This window comes from Centroberyx gerrardi, chromosome 12 (assembly GCF_048128805.1).
Source record: "Centroberyx gerrardi isolate f3 chromosome 12, fCenGer3.hap1.cur.20231027, whole genome shotgun sequence".
Classification (NCBI taxonomy): Eukaryota; Metazoa; Chordata; class Actinopteri; order Beryciformes; family Berycidae; genus Centroberyx; species Centroberyx gerrardi.
Window position 1 is genome coordinate 25251023 of NC_136008.1, and position 17694 is coordinate 25268716.

At 43.8% G+C, this 17694-nt stretch overlaps 1 protein-coding gene across 1 annotated transcript in view; it reads left to right on the forward strand.

Moving 5' to 3' along the window:
• LOC139931834 (RNA-binding motif, single-stranded-interacting protein 3-like) overlaps positions 1-17694 on the forward strand; it is a 116871-nt gene that overhangs the window by 95551 nt on the left and 3626 nt on the right. Inside the window, exons 8-13 of the mRNA XM_071925444.2 lie at positions 820-863; positions 4790-4886; positions 7001-7051; positions 15626-15742; positions 16188-16274; positions 17181-17305. Of these exons, the coding sequence (XP_071781545.1) occupies positions 820-863; positions 4790-4886; positions 7001-7051; positions 15626-15742; positions 16188-16274; positions 17181-17305 (521 nt within the window). The remainder of the gene's footprint in view (positions 1-819; positions 864-4789; positions 4887-7000; positions 7052-15625; positions 15743-16187; positions 16275-17180; positions 17306-17694) is intronic.

The following is a 17694-nucleotide window of genomic DNA, read 5'->3' on the forward strand; positions in this document are numbered from 1 at the left end:
CCACATACAGATGCCCAGATACACACACGCACACACACACACTTTGTGAGGACCATCACAAACATCCCGAAAAGTCCTTTCTCTGGTAATTGTACTGTATTTGTGAGTACAGTTATAAGTGGACACACTTACCAACATGCACAATCATTTTATTGTACACAAGTGCTTTTAACAGACTCATTTGGGCATGTCGAGCTACTGAGGACATCATTCAGTATTCTTTATTGAGTGGGTGTTTGTGTCCCACTCGATTGTTTGAGTTCTCGTTGAATCTTGAGTGAGTGATTATTGTGCATTTTGTTTATTTTACCTCATGAATCTGTCTGGCTTCGTCTCTGGCACCGTCTTCGTCTCCACCTCTGTCCCTGTCTGTGCTTCCACTTCTCAGCTCTCTCTCTCTCTCTCTCTCTCTCTCTCTCTCTCCCTCTCCCTCTTTCTCTCTCTTGCTCTCCCTCTGTCTCTCTCCTTCTTTCTCTCTCTCTCTCTCTCTCTCATTCAATAAATGTATTGGCATGACTGTTCATCAGGAACAATATCGCTAAAGCAATTTACAAAATGTCAGTTTGCAAAAAAACAACAAACAACAGTTTATACATTCAAACCATAATGAGATGATAAATGATTTAGTATGAAAACATGTGCTATTGCAATAGAACATAATCACCAATATCAAATGTGAAACAGTTCACCTCTAAAATTGAGAACATGTTGTACAAATCATTCAAAGGGCAGTAAATGCATATCGGACATTGTAGTAATCATTTTGTGTGCGTGTGTGTGTGTGTGTGTGTGTGTGTGTGTCTCCCTCACTCCCTCCAGAGTGGTATGGCGTTGACGTATGATCCCACTGCAATGCAGAATGGGTAAGTGGAACGTTCTTCTTCTTGTATTTACAAACTTGTCTGTGACTTAAGATGTCTACAATCTTCACTGTTCATTTCACATTCTTGGTTGATCTCAGTTAAGCAAAATTCAGATTTGCTCAGCAGATTTGCTCAGCGTCTTAATACGTTTTTGTTTTTTTTCTACTTTAAAGACTGACGCAGCACATGTGCAAACATCAACCAACCATCAGCAGTCATGTGCGCAAGGGCGCTTGCATGCAAATGAGCGCACCAGACATACGCGCACATATTCAAACAGACGCGGGACACACACGCCCACGAGCATTTGCAATATTCATGCACACACACACACACACACACTCTCACGCTCTCTCTCTCCCTGTCCCACTCTCTCCCTCACCCTCACATCAGAACGGTGCGGCGGGGGCATTTATTTATGCACCTATGCATACAAGCTGTCAGACATGTAGGTTTTGATTCCAGACAGAGAAGCTGGGAGGTGTTGCAGTGCCGCTGTAAGACTTTCGTCAGCCGAGGCGATCTGCGCCGTTCCCGGGCTGAATGCAGAGTGTCTGGCTGTTTCAGGGGGGAAATTGGAGATGGGTCCTGTCTGCTAGGAACGCTGCCGGTGATGCGCTCCCAGGAGACGCGTTCCTCCCTCCTCCCTCTATCTTGCTGTTTCTCTTCTCCTCCTCCTCCTCCTCCTCCTCGTCAGCTCAGTCCTCCTTGTCTTCCTCTTTGTAGCCTTATTTTTCCCTCCTCTTCCTTCTGGTAATTCCACTCCCGCTCCTCACCCTTTACCTTCTTCACATCTCCACTTTGCCTTCTACCCCTAACTTCCTCACACGCAAACGCACTCCTCTTTTCCTCCTCTTCCACATCCCCCCCTTCTCTTCTCCTCTTCCTTTCCTTTTCCTCCTCTTTTCCCATCTCCTTGTCTGCTCTTATCCTGATTTTACTTTGTCTTCCTTCTCCTCTTCTTCCTTCTCCTCTTAATTCTCTCGTTAATTCCTACTCTCTCCATTTGCTTCTCTCCAGATGCTTTACTTCTGGACTTCACTGGTGTCTTTGCGTGTGTGTGTGTGTGTGTGTGTCACGCACGTGCACGCGCATGCATCTGTGCTCTCGCAGCTCTTAAGCCCTCTCCGACCTCTCTTCCGAGGTCGCAGAAGCTCCTTCCGGCGACGCACTAAACGGCTATGAAATGCTAATGCAGCTAATTAGTGAGGAGGAAAAAAAAAAAGGGGGGGGGGCGGGTTGACAAAAAGGGGGGCGAGGGGCGAGGTGAAGAGGAGGGCAAGGGAAGGGAGGAAAAAAAAAAAGTCCGCCAGAGGGGAAGGGTAAGAATCGATTGTAGTTTTGTTTGTTCGCTCCGAGCTCATGGAAGGCTGGTTTTTCGGGTCTGATGCGGATCTGATGTTATTGGAAACACGTGTCCCGCCAGACCAGCCGGACCGCTTTGGCTCACAGCCTGTCCTCTCTTTACTTCTTTATCAGGGCGACAGGACATTCGGTCTCCTTTTCTCTCTCCCTCTCTCTCCCCCCCATCCTGCCTGTATGTCTACTGCCCCTCTGTCTCTCTCTGTGTCTCTGCTCTCATCTCTCTGTCCCTTTCTCTCTTGCCCACACACATATATGCACTCACACACACACACACACATATATATTCTAGCATATATTCTCCACGCAAAACTCCCTGAGGTCAGCACTAAATCACGGGCTAATTTTTTCAGGGCAAACTCCTGACAGCGCTGCTAGGTCACACCGGGGATTCACGGAGAGCTTTTTAATTCAATCCCGCCGTAATGTTCTGCACCCAATTACATGTTTAGTATATTGTTTAAGCAGCCGTGCTACAGTCCCTATTGACAGCACGCTGCTCAGGGCTAATAGCCTCCATCAATAACCTTGGATCTGTCCTCTACCTACTATCTCTCTCTCTCTCGATACACATCACTCTAATGAAAAATACAATAAACACAATCAGAGGAGCCGTATTGAATAACCAGGCTGTGTTCACTCGTTTGTATTCATCAGCGACAGTAATACAGTATCTCTAATGCAAGTCATACATCCGCACATCGCACATGAAAATAGATGGATCCGCGCCACTCCGAGATCTCATCGCTTATCGTAGTAGAGAATTCAAAACATCACATTCACATACATATACAGTTCTATTATCTTTGGCAGGGGATGAATGGCATTTGAAAGGTTCTTTTTGTTGCATTCTGTAATGATAGACTGTCAAAAGGCTTTTATCTGAGCTCAGACTGAGTTGGACCCATCCATATCCATGCAATTGTTAATGTAGATGCAAAAGCAATGGCATACTCAAAGGTTTGAATGCATCATACATGCAGTACAGACATACTGTAGCTCAAAGGAAGAATCGGCTAATAAAGAATATTTGTGACCAAAGATACACATAGTTTCCTTTTGAGGCTACTTATTGGAAGTCTGTTCAAGGTGTTACGGGGAAATTTAAGCAATCAACCCTCCTATAAACGGGAACTGAACCTCTTTGCATCCAGGAGGCCGGGCTGCAACAGTTTGGGGAAAATATCTGCAGGTTTGCATCTCTGAGCCTATAGTTCAAAACTGTTTGTGCTATCGCTGACCCGACAAATATAATGCGAAACGGGGAGTGAGGCAAGCGCGTACCAAGTGGGCACCCCGGCAACTCGTTTCACCCTCGAAATGAGGTGTGTGTGTGGGTGTCACAGTGGATTTATACAAAGGCAGTTGCGGAGCACACTCTGAAACTCCGAATTGTGTTGAAGGACTCCGCATAGTCCTGCCACTTCTCCCTGTCCTTGGACGGCTGCTCAGCCCGAGTCTCGTCTCAGTCGCTCAGAAGTCCAGCATTGTGCGTCTAATATGATCTATTCTGTTAATACAGTATATTGTAGAGGTACAAAGGCAGAGCAACAATGCGGCAAACAGTGTTTCAGTAGTTTGGAGTTTCTTTTGGAAGTAAACCAGCAGTGTTGCTTTCTTCCCAAGTCCTATCCTCCTCCAACCGAGCAACACTTGTACTGCAAGTGCTTTTTCATACAATCTTGGCTGTGTTAGAGATAGTATGACCCTTGTAGCAGGGAGGGCTGCTCCATCTGTCTCTCTCTCTCTCTCTCTCTCCCTCTCTCTCTCCTCTCTCTCTCCCTCCCCTTGCTCCATTATTCAGTCGACAGACACTTTGGGATCGATCGGGCACAGCAACACGGCCTGGCGGATGAAACATGTCCTCTCTAGGTACACAATGATAAATAAAGCACTGCGAGCCACGGCATTCTACCGCTGCAGGGTAGAGGGGGGAAAATGAAAAAAAAAAAAAAGAGAGAGAGAGAGATGGAGCGAAATCAGAAGGGCAAACAAAGGTATAGGCACAGAGGTAAACAGACTTTCAAATGCAGATGTTACAGATACAGTCTTCCCTACGAAGTGGAATATGTGTAGGCGGGAACATATAGGGCGATATTAAAATATTTCACCCACTCGCACATTAAAGTGATAATTTCATTATTATGCGTACCAGAGGAACAGACTCCTGTGCAACATGATGCATACTCTCGGGCAATGTTGGTTCTCACTTTAAAACATCTTCGCTGGTGTGACTCACAGTGAAGCTGTCATAATTATTTTCTCCACAGCAGCCTTGATGATGTGTGATCCATTTTGTCAGCGACGTCTTGAAGTGTTGTGCTCCATGATGAAAAAAAAGGCTCTTGCATTCATTTTCGCCTTTGCACTTTGCTAGGAGTGTAGAGCTGAAACTGCATGTGCAGAGGCCTGTTTTGCTCCTCTTGACCAGCCTTAAATTTTGGATGATACAGTAACTTCTTTTCATGTGCTTTCGGTTCAGTTTCGCCATAAGCTCGGCAATATTGGTGATTTTGAATGTAAATCTTTCTTTTAACCCCTCCTTTTCTTGTTTGCTTCCATAGGTTCTACTCTTCGCCATACAGCATCTCCACCAATCGGATGATTGCACAGACGTCAATCACACCCTTCATCGCTGCCTCTCCTGTCTCCACATATCAGGTGGGTGGAGCCTCTTGGGGCCAGTCTGGGTAGGCGGAGTCTTGGGTGACTGTAGAGGCTTTTGAAATAGCCTGCCAACTACGGCAGGTGCCATGTTAGACAGCTCATTGGAGAATTGGCCCCTCACTAATAATGGCTATTACAACTGAGCCAGAAAAAGAGAGATATCTGAAAAAGACAAAAGTCGTGTCTGTTTCTATGTGCTTTATAGCTAAAAGGGAATGGCCTGATCATGTTGATTTGTTTCAGAATTGAGGTTACTGTGACACAGTAAATTGTTTTGTCTTTAGCCCTAGCCTGTTCTCCAAAGCACTCCCAGTTGTAGCTTGAGAAGTGTGGTGTTTAGCTAGCTAGCTAACTAGCTAGCTGGCCAGCAAGCTAACTTAGCAAACCAACTAACATTGATATGTAACTACTAAACTACTAGGCTCTACTGGGTACTAGCCACCTAACATTAGTGACTGTGCAAATCAGACAAAATTGTTAACAAAGCAGTATTGGTTTGGATATATTACATAATGGAAGACTATGGTTAGCTAGCTAACAAGCTGGCATTATCTAAACACAAAATAGCATGGCTCTAACATGGCTTTCCATGTAAGGTCACCTCGTAGCCCTCTGTAAGTGTGTTAAGTGAAATTTTGAGCAACTCAATGGGTTTACATGGGACCAGCGTTCTAATATAGGCTACTAGTTCTAATTCTACTGTTTTAATGTTTGAATAAGAATTTCAACTGGTCCCAACCACAACAGTTCTGGCCCATGGTCCCCAAACGGCTGCAGAATTTTTACCTTGTTGACTAGGAAACTGTTTTCTCTTGTTTGGTCTCATTGTTTTGGTCAAGGTCTCATTGTTTTCTTGACCAAAACAATGAGTAGCATTTGTGCTATGTGGACAAAGACTGTACACATGCACACGAATGGAGTTATCAACTGATACAGTGATGAAACATTGTCTTGCGTTGCAAAACCCCTCCAAACTCTTTCTTTCATAGGCGCAGTGCATCCCCTCTGTCTCTTCCTCCGTTCCCATGTATCCTGTGTCACATCTTCCCTTCACACACACACACACACACACACATTATACCACTTTATGTCGAAGCTGCTTGGAGTTATAAATTTGCTTCTTTGAGAGGCTGACTCGGGCCTAGATCCACAGTTTGTCAAACAGACATACTGTAAAACAAACACCAGTCCCCCTCTACAGGGTTTCTCTGACTGTAGAAGATTCTCTGTACAAAACACTTCTATGAACCAGGAAGAAAATGCACAGGCACACTGGCAGCAGTGCAGAGAGACACACGCACACCATGCTTTTTGAGGACAGACGATGCATTTACATTCAAGATGCTGATTTTTCTGACCCCAAGCCCAAACCCCAACATACGCACACACAAATCCAAAAATAAAATACGCATGAGAAAAAATGAACCTACTTTATACTACTTTAAGTTGGACACCTTCTTCACATGCTTTAACCCACCCCCGCATACAGACAAGCATGCACGCGCACACAACCTCTCTCTGTCATATACACACACACATACAATTAATGTACACACACTCATGCCAAATCTTGCATGCGACAAAGCGTGCTTTGGGGACTTGTTTCTCCTCATGTTAGGGATGGGCACTGGGTAACAGGAGGAGATGAAAGCGGTGATTTGTGCCCAAGACAGGCTTTGATGATGAAACCTCCGCTGTGAAGCAGTAATTATTAGACTGTATTGCTCTCTGCGGTCTCTATATCCTCCTGTAATTACAACATAACATATACCGGACCCTCAGCCTCCGCTGTAATATTCTTCAAGACGTGCTGCCGCAGGGACCGGCGCTCTGAAATGGGCTTGTAAAGAGTTGAGCTAATGATTCATTTTCTCTTTTCTCCTCTTTGTTTTTTTTTTGCTCCCTTCCTGTCATTCTAACTTCCAATTGTCCTGCTTTATGTTCTCCCTTTCTCCATTCTTCACCCACTTAACAATCTTCCTTTTGATCTTCCCTTTCCTCTCCTCTTCTCTTCCTGACCTCCCTTCTGCATCCTCCTCCCTTTGTCCTCTTATCTTCTCTTCTCACCCCTCCCATCCCATCCTCTCCTGTCCTGTCACCATCCACAGGTCCAGAGTACATCTTGGATGCCACACCAACAGTATGTTATGCAACCTACAGTAAGTTCAGTGAACCAGTCTCTCCCTTGTTTTTTTGTATTGTATCTTATCTTGTCCCAGTGGAGTCATTTCCTCCACTCTCCAACACACCGCTGTTTCCTCCCTACCCTTCTTTACTTCCTATCATCTCTGTGTACAAGCATATACCAGTGTGTGTCCTCCATGTGCTAAAAAGGCGAAGCTGCAGTCAATTGATAGCTGTGTTGAATTGTAGAATTGACAATTCTCAGCTTTCATAATGTCCCTCCATGACTTTTCTACAAACCAGTGATGTTAAATTTTAAAAATCATGCAAAGAAATTTTTAGTATATTCTTTCCCTTCAATTGATGGCTATTTGGCCCTCTCGTATACGCAAATTTGCTTATGCTCCTTTGAAATGGCTCGATCAATAATACGACTGTCTATCATATTGGCAGCCACAGGACTTATGGGAACAAAACTGGGAAGTGTCACCCGTTTAGGAAGCTATAGCCCTTGCTATTATGAATGACAGCTATAACACTGAATGGGTTTGATGCTGCTCAATTCTTGAGATTCACATCTAATGCAAACTCTTAGGACTGAATTAAGAATAGTCTTTCTCTCACATAAATTTCTCATCATCCACATTATATTTACATTTGTATCTAGTGATAAAGGATGAATGTAAACGATAGAGTAAGTCAACAACTATTAATCACCATGATTGCAAGTGGCTTAGTAATATATAATGTGGGGGGATGAGATCAATTTCAAGATCATCATGATCGCCCATCAAATCCCAGACTTGTTGCACAGTTTCCATAAAGGCTGGAGCAGGAGAGACAAACCGGCAAAAAGCAGCCTTGGAATCTGAGTCCTAGTCTGCTGAATCAGCCTGTGAATAACCTTCTTCTCTGAAATCCATTATGAAAGCTCGCTCCCTGCTGGCTCCAATTGCAACTGCAGGTACAGCAAACATGGACTTAGACAAGAGCTACATTTGTGTAGCACTAAGCATAATAACACTGAAATCAAACAACATTAACCCCTACTGACTCTAGAGTTAACCCTTATCTACTCCTATACAAGTCTATCAATTGTTTGTTTTCCAATGGGTAGGATCACAGGCTCATTTCTGTAGGATAATTGCTAATATGTTCTACTTGAGTATGGTATTGTAGAGTGCAGGTCCTGGGAGTGATACTCAAGCACACAACACACACACACACACACACACACTACTATACAAATGCACTCACGTGTGCTCTATGTCTGGTGGGAGACTATAGTGTGTCTGGAGGTCTGATTGTCTGTACATTAAATGTGAGCTGAAGGATTTAGACCCACTTAGACTGTCTGAGCTCTGTCTGTCCACACATATACACACACACACACGCACGCGCGTGCCTTTGAGTAAAACACAAAGATGTCTCAACACACCCACGCATACATTTACACATATCCTTGTGTACAGTCAATACACACCTCCACCCACCTACAGACTCTGTCTCTCTCTCCCGCTCTCACATTCTCTCGCACACAAACAAACAAACAAAGCAAAACTTTGACTCCAACTCAAAGGCTTCCTTCCTTTTTCCCAGGCATTGTGTACAGCTGCAGTAACAGTAGATTGCTCTCTCGACCTCCACGCCCTTCGCTGCGAGCCCAGTGTAAAGCCTCCACCGGCATCCTGTCTGTCCGAGATATAACTACCCAAACACACAGCATCAAACCCCTGCCTTCAACATTCCTGCTGTCTTTAATTGGTGCGAGCGGTGAGGCTCCTTGGTTCACTGTCTGCTGGATGACGGACCGGAGAGCTCAGCAGGGGTTCTACCCAGTTTACTTGTTGGTGATTATTTATCAGTACAGCAGCGCTGTTATGAAGGGAAATGAGAGGCAGAGTAGATTAATGTGGGGGCCAATTCCCCTATTGATACAATTTGTTTCAAAGTGCTCCAGTTGGAAATAGAGCTTTAATCACCTTTTAAACATTCAGTTACCAGCAGTTCACAGTTTCGCTGACCGGTTGTTCTCAAGTGCAGCGGTTGTTTGCAATATGTTAGAGGGAAAAAAAACCTGTTTGCAATACATTTCCATACAGACTCTGTGAAAAAACTGTTTACCTGAGCCTCAGAAAAGCACTAAGCTTAAAGAAAGTTTTATTTGTTTGTTTTTCAAGAAATGAAAAAAAAAATAGACTTTAAATAATACTTTTTTTTTTCTTTCTTATAATTATCCATGTGGATTTTCATTGCACAATCCCTGTTGTGTAAATGTCTTGTCTTCATGCAGTTTTATAAGGAGAGTGGACATCATTCTATATGGTGCTCCAGTATTTATAGGGATTCGGAGAAGACAGTGATTTAATTAGAAGCCAAGTGCACAAGCCAATGAGAATTTTCAATGATCTAGTCGCTCACAGTCCGCAAATCATGCATCTGTGCAATGATTTGATATAAACCACCAGATCCCATGATGACACTGTCTTCTCTAGCTTTTTTCTTAATGCAGGAGTAAGATTTAGGCTCCTGTCCTATGGATCGTTTTTCTAGAAAAAAAAACGAAACTTTTGCTTCACTTAGAATGACAGTCAAGAGAGATTTTATCATTCAGATTCTCATCAAACTGCAGTGTTAGTGAGTTGGTCTCCTGCCAACATCTCCAGACTATTTTATACCGGCAGAATTCAGTTATGCTCCGTTGAAATTGTCAGCTCTAGGGGGGATGGAAGATAGAGACAGCATTGATATGCTATATCAGCCGTGCACCGAGGGATTCCTTACACAATAGTTAAACTTGGCCAAATTTTCTTTCTCTCTCTCTCTCTCTCTGTCTGTCTATCTGTCCCTCACTTTCTTTCTTTTTCCCTCTATCAATCTCTCTCCCTGTCTGTCTCTCTCTCTCTTGTCTCTCTGCCAACTCCTAATAACATTCTGTAGTCATGTCTGATTAAAATGATGTCTGTGAGAGCGGATAATACCCTTCTGTAAATGTGTCTTCAAACAAATGTCCTGTCTAATTATTTGGCAGGCCGCTTGATACGGCTTCCACAGACAGAGAATAAGAGAATGGACAAAGTGGGAAAATAAAAAATAAATAAAGAAGCGCGTGTATGTGAGAGAGAGAGAGACAGGCACGGGGGAAGGGAGACGAGACAGTGAAAACGAGGAGGGAGGAAGGAAGGAAGGGATTACAAAGAGTAAACAGAGACGGAGAACAAAGAAAAGAAAACAAGTCGCGCAGAAGCGTGCCTGCGCTCGGCGAGCCCGCTCCCCGGTCTTGTCTCTGCATAGTCAAAATCCCTGTTAGACAACAAAGGCGGAGGCTAGTCATTGTATTTCCTGGATACAGAAGAGCTTGGCAATTAAAACGGCTTCGGGGAGGGAGGCGGAGAGAGGGAGGCGGAGAGAGGGAGGCGGAGAGAGGGAGGCGGCGGCTTTATTCTGTTCCTATGGCAGCGAAAGCTTCGTCGGAGGCTGCTCGCTGGTGTGCCGCTGTTAATGTCTGGCAACTTCGATTAGTGGTTTGCGTTCATTGACACATTTGGGGTGACTACACGCACGCACACACACACACACACACACACACACAGAATCATCTCTGTACATCACTTCAGTACCAACATTGGAAGTTGGGAAATCGGGCCACACTTCAAAAGCTGCATGAATAGATAACTATTTGTATCACACACAAACGCACATAGTGATGCAGACACACACTGTAGACACACTGTTATGGAGGAAATTAATGATTCTAATTAAAAGATTAGAATGACAAATTCTTGGACATATGGGGACCTTTCCTTGTCTATTACAACAAAATCAATGTGTCATAAGCTACTGCAATGTGTGCCTTTTATTATCCCTCTATGTAACTTATGTACTGTTTTGCACAATTTTAGATACAGCGGTCTGGCGGCCCCTTTCTTTGTTTTTATTATTATTTTTTTTTTTATATCTGTCTATGTCCATGTGTATGTCTGTTCACTTTGGTTAAGAACATGCTTAAATAAAACATATATATATTAAAAAAAAGATTAGAATGACAAAAAAAACCTGCTGCTTTTGTTCCCCAGGTATAAAGAAGCAGACGCCCCCTTTAGCTATGTGAGACAGGTGCACACATGTATAATCTCTCACATGCACGCACACACACACACACACACACACACAGTGGGGTGCCTTAAAGTCTGTGTGTTTCCGGTCCTTGGTGGAATGCCCAGATTACTTGAACCCCCTGTCTTTACGTCTTCATTAGCGCGAGGATGTCTTTGTGCATATTCACAAATCCCCCCTACAGGAAATGAATGCATTACCTTAACCGTGCATGCCAAGGGAAGGAAGGCAGCGGAGTGGAGGAGGGTTAGGAGAGTTAAAATGCCGTGTTAAACCCATTTGAGGAGACAAAGGGGTAAAGAATGTGTCTAAAGAAATCACAGTTCAATCCATATCTGAGCCTGCAAATAGTACCAGGGATGTTTTTCTTTTCTTTGGTCTAAAGCTGAAATCCTGTGTGTGTGTGTGTGTGTGTGTGTGTGTACGTGTGTGTGCACGTTTAGAGTGTACAATACCAGCAGTACCAGTCACGATTCGCACTTTGTGTAGTCCTGTGTGCATTTGTGTGTGTAACAGAGAGAGAGAGAGAGAGAGAGAGAGAGACAGAGAGAGCAGGTGGGGTTTGAATATGGTAAATCAATTTGTAGAATAATACAAACATCCACTTCTGAGAACACACTAGCTGAAAGAGAGCAAACAATGCCCGTTCACATCCTTCACACACACACACACACACACACACACACACACACACACACACACCCAGCGCTCCTGTCACACCCACAGGGGTTAGTGGTTTTCTCGTTAAATGGGTGTCATTATCACTAATGCCACGTATTTGATGCAGCATTATGCCTGCAGCATTCTGCTAGTCAGCTTCACTTCAACTCCTCCACTGGAAAAATGACAGAGAGAGGGAGGGAGGGGGGAGAAAGGAATGAGGAGGGGTAGAACGAAGAGGGAAGGAGGGAGAGAGAGAATGAGAGAGACAGTTCAAAGTTGGAGGAGGTCTTTTTTTTTTTTTCTCCTCCTGTCCCTCAGGGGAAAAGATAACTGTCTGTCTCGTATACTCATTTATTGCTTACCCCAGGAAAAACGTCTGATACATGAAAACATGAACACACACACACACACTAACACATGCAGCGATACACACACACCACACACCAACCACGCTCTCACACGTTACACACAACCATACAGGCATAAATCAGAGCAGACAATTAGCCATTGTGGATTTATCTCTTTTCTTTTGCGCCGCTCTCGCAGCGTGGAAGCGTGTTGGGAGGCTGGATGAAGGGAGGGAGAGAGGGAGAGAGGGAGGGGAGAGGGAGAAATCATTAAAAAATGAGAGCGCGGATAGACGGATGGAAAGATTGGGTATTAGCTCGACTCTGGCTGCTAAATCTACCTGCCTGATCCGAAGCTTTGTGTGTAGCTCGGTGCATTTCCGTAGGGGTGTGTGTGTGTGTGCGTGTCTGTGTGTGTGTGTGTGTGTATGTGTGTGTGCAGGAGACATGTCACTCAGCTGTGATGCGGGAGACAGTGACAGAGCGTTTCTGATAGCCAGTCTGCCACGTTCCTCAAACAAATCCCCCTATGAAGGCAGCAGTCAGGAGGAAGTGTACTCACGGCTGTTAACAGCTCTGACAATCCTCGTCTGTGTGTGTGTGTGTGTGTGTGTGTGTGTGTGTGTGTGTGTGTGTGGGCGTGCATGCGTGTGTGTGCGCGCCTCCCTGTGAAGCCTGCAGACATAAGGAACTGCACTCACAGCTTCGCAACTGTGAACAACTCTGACAGACTGTGCGTGAGAGCGACCACTCACACAGCTAGAAGTTTCACTGCTCTCTCTCTGTGTGTGTGTGTGTGTGCGTGTGTGTGTGTGTGTGTGAGAGCCTCCCCACGAAGGCTAACAGCTAACACAACTGTTAAGATGACAGGGCCCTGAAATACTTGAATTCAACGCCGTCCTACCTGTGTAGAAGTTCTGACGTCCCGTCTCGACGCGCGGCTACAGAAGCGCCGGCGCGCCTCTCCGGAGCGATACTGACACGGATCCACTGATGCTCTCTGCGCTCATGGGAAGTGTAGTTAAACAGCTATCAGACGCGCTGACACAAATGAACAGTGTGTTACCGCTGCGGGAATGTTCGCAGCCGTCTCGGCGCGCAGTGTGAGACGTCTCCTAATAAATCTATACGGAGCGGTGGAGTCTGCGCTGGAAGAGTAAAGCGCACTCCGTCCCGCTGCATCAAAGACCTTCATGTTGGAGGGTTTAAAAAACAAGTGTGTTCTGTTCTGTTCTGTTCTGTTCAAGCCTGCCTGGCTTCACGAGTTGTGTTCTATGTTACAAAGTCAAACCGTTTGTATATAATTGTCGGATCTAGTGGGAGGTAGGGCTGGGCGATGTGGCTGAAATCAATATCACATAAGGATTTTTTTTCAATGTCATTGGTTTACTGCAAAATTACATGTTAAACCTGCAATAAGTGATATCAGACCTTATAACCAATCCTGAAACTAACATGTGCTATGTGGAGATTTCATTGAGACATAATGATATAAAACCACTATCCACACGGCAGCAGCTGTGTTGCTGTTTTCACCTCTTTTCTAAAGCTTGTTGTCAAATTCCGCTCGAATGAAGCTCCTCCCGCTCCATTCAGTAGCTTTTCATTTTTTTTAAAACGAGCTTAGCACCTCCCTGCTGTTTAAAAGCGGTGCTCACCCTCTCCCATTCCTGAAAAAAAATTCCTGTAACGGCAGAATCGATGAAGCGAGCGAGTAAACTTGTTCAACTAGTAAACTTGCTGCCTGCCTCTTCACTTGTCATTGTGGGACATGTGACCTTCAGCGGGAGAAAGATCTGTCAATGTGAGTCTGGTAACTGGTGACACTTCTCTGTAGATAAGGTTAGCTTAGCTGTTAGCCTTTATACACTGTGCTTTGCAATGAATGTCCTTCGTAGGCTTCCGTAGTGCAGTGGCCTTGCTGTGTGTTATTGTGTTGTGGTTTCCGTTGCCCTCTGGTGGTCAGAAAATTTCGCTTATTGCAGCTTTAAATAAACAAATTGATGTTCATCGCATTTAACTTTATGGTAATGTTAAGTGTGATGTCAAATAAAACTCAAATAATATTCCTTAAAATGTTTTATACCTCATTTTGTCAGAGTTTTTAAAGAAGATGTGCTTGTTATCATCAATTTAGACAAGGCCATCACGATATCACAATATCATCATATCATCACGATATGATTCCACTGAAAGACGATAAACGATAATATTGAATGCTAAAAAGCTAACTGCTAAAAGTATGTCCACTGGCTGCAAGTCATAAGAAGGTGTAGTTTTGCTTCATAGTTTTGCAAATATCTGGTTTAGAAATCTGCAGAAGATAGCAAAAAAAAAGCTCCTGTTACCATTGCAGTCCACCCCAGGTCTGACAAATCATGATGATCATGAATCTCTCTGATACACTAGAGAACACTGTTCCTGCCCCAAGACCAGCATTAGTCTATATACAATAGACTGATACTAGGGTAACATGTTTGCCTGCTGTACACTTTTCCTGCTCCGAGAGCAGCATTATAAAGTACTATTACTAATCTTAAGGTAGCATTACAATACACTATTCCTGCCCCAAGAGCATCAATACTCTGTATACAATAGACTGATGCATGAGGTTGGTGTTGGTTGATGAGGATAGCATGCCATACACCTACAGTAAACTATTCCTGCCCTAATAGCAGCATTATTCACAGCAGAGTAATACAAGGGTGGCATGATATATGTATACAGTACACTATTCCTGCCCCAAGAGCAGCATTACCAGCATTTCTCTATACAATGGGCTTATGCAAGGGTAACGTGATAAATGCATACAGTACACTATTGCTGCCCCAGGAGCAGCATTACTCTGTACATAGTACACTAGAGAACACTGTTCCTGCCCCAAGAGCAGCATTACTCTTATCCATCTACTGTCCTCCACCCCAATCTGAATGCAGCTTTTGGCTTGATTCGATTCATCAACTCGTTATAATCCCCTCTCTTGGCATCGCCTCCTCCGTTAATTCTCCCTACACCCTCCGACTTCTCCCTTCATCCCCTTCCCTCACTCATTTCCCTTTCACCTCATTACTTCACTCCCATCTTTCTTGTATCCCTACCTTCCTCCTTCTCCCTGCTTCTTTCCCTCTCTGCCTACTTGCCTCCATATCATGTGATCAGTTTAAACTTAACTAGCAGCCTTTTTCCATTGAAGTTTACTCTGTTAATTATGATAACTGGGTAAAAAGCTGGGTAAACGTTTTCAGGCTGACATAATTCTTTTGTGATGTATGTAAATTCATAGTACATTTTATACTAAACAGTATCAAACATGTAAGTTATTTAAAGATAGGGTATTTTAAGGGGGGAAAGCATAAACATATGCTTTTCTGAGAATCTAATTGATTTTTGTTGATACTGGTGGTGGTTTGGAGCTCGCAGTTCACCCACATTTTTATTTACCACTACATCACTGCTTATAACCCTCGCTCCCTCCCCACACAGGGTGCTGTGATCACCCCAGCCGCAGCCATGGAGCCCAGTTTGTCTCTGCAGCCCTCCAGTATAATGGCTCCTCTCACCCAGCAGATGAACCACCTGTCTCTGGGCACCACAGGCACCGTGAGTATGCACTGTGTGTGTGTGTGTGTGTGTGTGTGTGTGTTTACCCTCTGAGGTTATGCCTTCTACCTCTAGATGCAGAAATTACTGGAAATAGGGATTTTTGTAATCAATTGTAATCGCCTTACTGCAGAAACCTCATAGCCAATTTTGCCTCAGTGAACTTTACTCTGACTGACAAGTAGCACTGTTTCCAACAAGTAAAAAAAATTGTGTGATGACTCTGGGACCAAGCCAAACTGTTAGTAATGTATTGTGAAATGTCAAAAAAAGAGTCTGTCTAAATGGGAAAATTGTCCAGTTTTCTCAGTTCTTGAAATCCAGTGTTTCTGCAGGACAAATTGTTCATGCTTATTATGATAAAGTCTCTGTCTCTGTAAACCCCCCCCCCTCACACACACACACACACACACACACTCACACACACACCTTTCTCTCTCTGCAGTACATGACTGCTGCAGCGGCTGCTCCTATGCAAGGAACCTACATTCCCCAGTACACTGCAGTGCCTGCCTCTGCCATCACAGTGGAAGTAAGGACAAAAAGACGTTGTTTCACTGACTTTATTCAGAGAGAAGGACACATAAGCCGCTTTTCCACAGTAGTCCATATATAGCACTTTTATGGGCCAGGGTGAACTTGAAATCTTTATAACATGGGATTGAAAGCATTTTTGGTTCATTTAATACCATGGCTCACCTGGTAAATCTGCGCTATTGATGAAAAGATGCAAAAAGAATCAGACATTTTGGAGAAAACCACTTGTTTTCAGGGCTCAGATATATGTTTTGTTAGGACAATTCAATTTGTATTCGCATTACTGTCTCCTGCAACCAGAAACAAGAGAAAATAATTTGTACTGCCTCCAAGATCCCAAGAAGTTTTTCTTCCAGTTTGTAGTTTAGTTTGGCTAAATGAAACTAATATTTCTGTATGAAAACTCAATAATCCCAGTTTGTAAGTCTTGATAATATCACAGAATTGGGTTTTGATTCTATGACTAATAGTTAAGGGAGAGTTTCCCACTATTTATTACTGAGCTCTCAAAGGCCAGAGGAACTATATCTGAATTCTTAAAATGAGTGGCAGGAATTGAACTGAACCCACTTGAAGCAGTTGAACCCATCACCTCTAATCAATATCAAGTGTGGATGCTGTCAGTGTATCTTTCTCTCAGGATAACACATTGATCTTTAGTTGATTTTCATGATGTTTAATTAACTGTTGGAAAAATAGTTAAAAGGTTTATAAAAAGAAAGATTGGGAAACTGGATTGCTAATGTCTCTGAATATAACTGTTTGCAGCTGGACTTATCATAAAAAGAAAGTGCGCTTAGTCAGCCTCCCTTGGCTGGATGAAGGTTGAAATGCGTTCTGACAGGAGCAGATCTTGCATGTTTCACGTGGGACTTGTGTGTAACTGTGCCTGTGGTGTCAGGGCGTGGTGACAGAAGCCTCTCAGCAGACGGCCCCCCCCTCCTCGCAGGACGCCAGCGGGCAGCAGCCCCTATCGGTGGAGAGCGCAGGAGATCATGCCACAGCCTACTCCTACCAACAGACTAAGTGAGTGTAATAGGTGCAAGTCTTCTCTCTACCTCTCTGTTTACCACATGCAAAAAAGATCAAAAAAGAACATTTGTACAGCTGCTGCCCAGTTGCTACATTACTGCTTTATTACTGCTGCACTGCACTGTCCACAGTAGTTTTATGCTTCAGTATAACACTTTTGTTCTAATGTACAACATTCAAGTAAGAACTGTCTAAAGTGACAGTGCTATTGAAGGTTACAAGCAGGATGGATTTCCATACTTACAACTAGGACTGCAACTAACAATTATTTTCAGTATTGATTAATCTAGTGATTATTTTGTCAATTAAACGATTAATCATTTAGTCTAGAAAATGTAAAAAAAAAAAGCAATGACAAATGCCCATCACAAGTTACCAGAGTC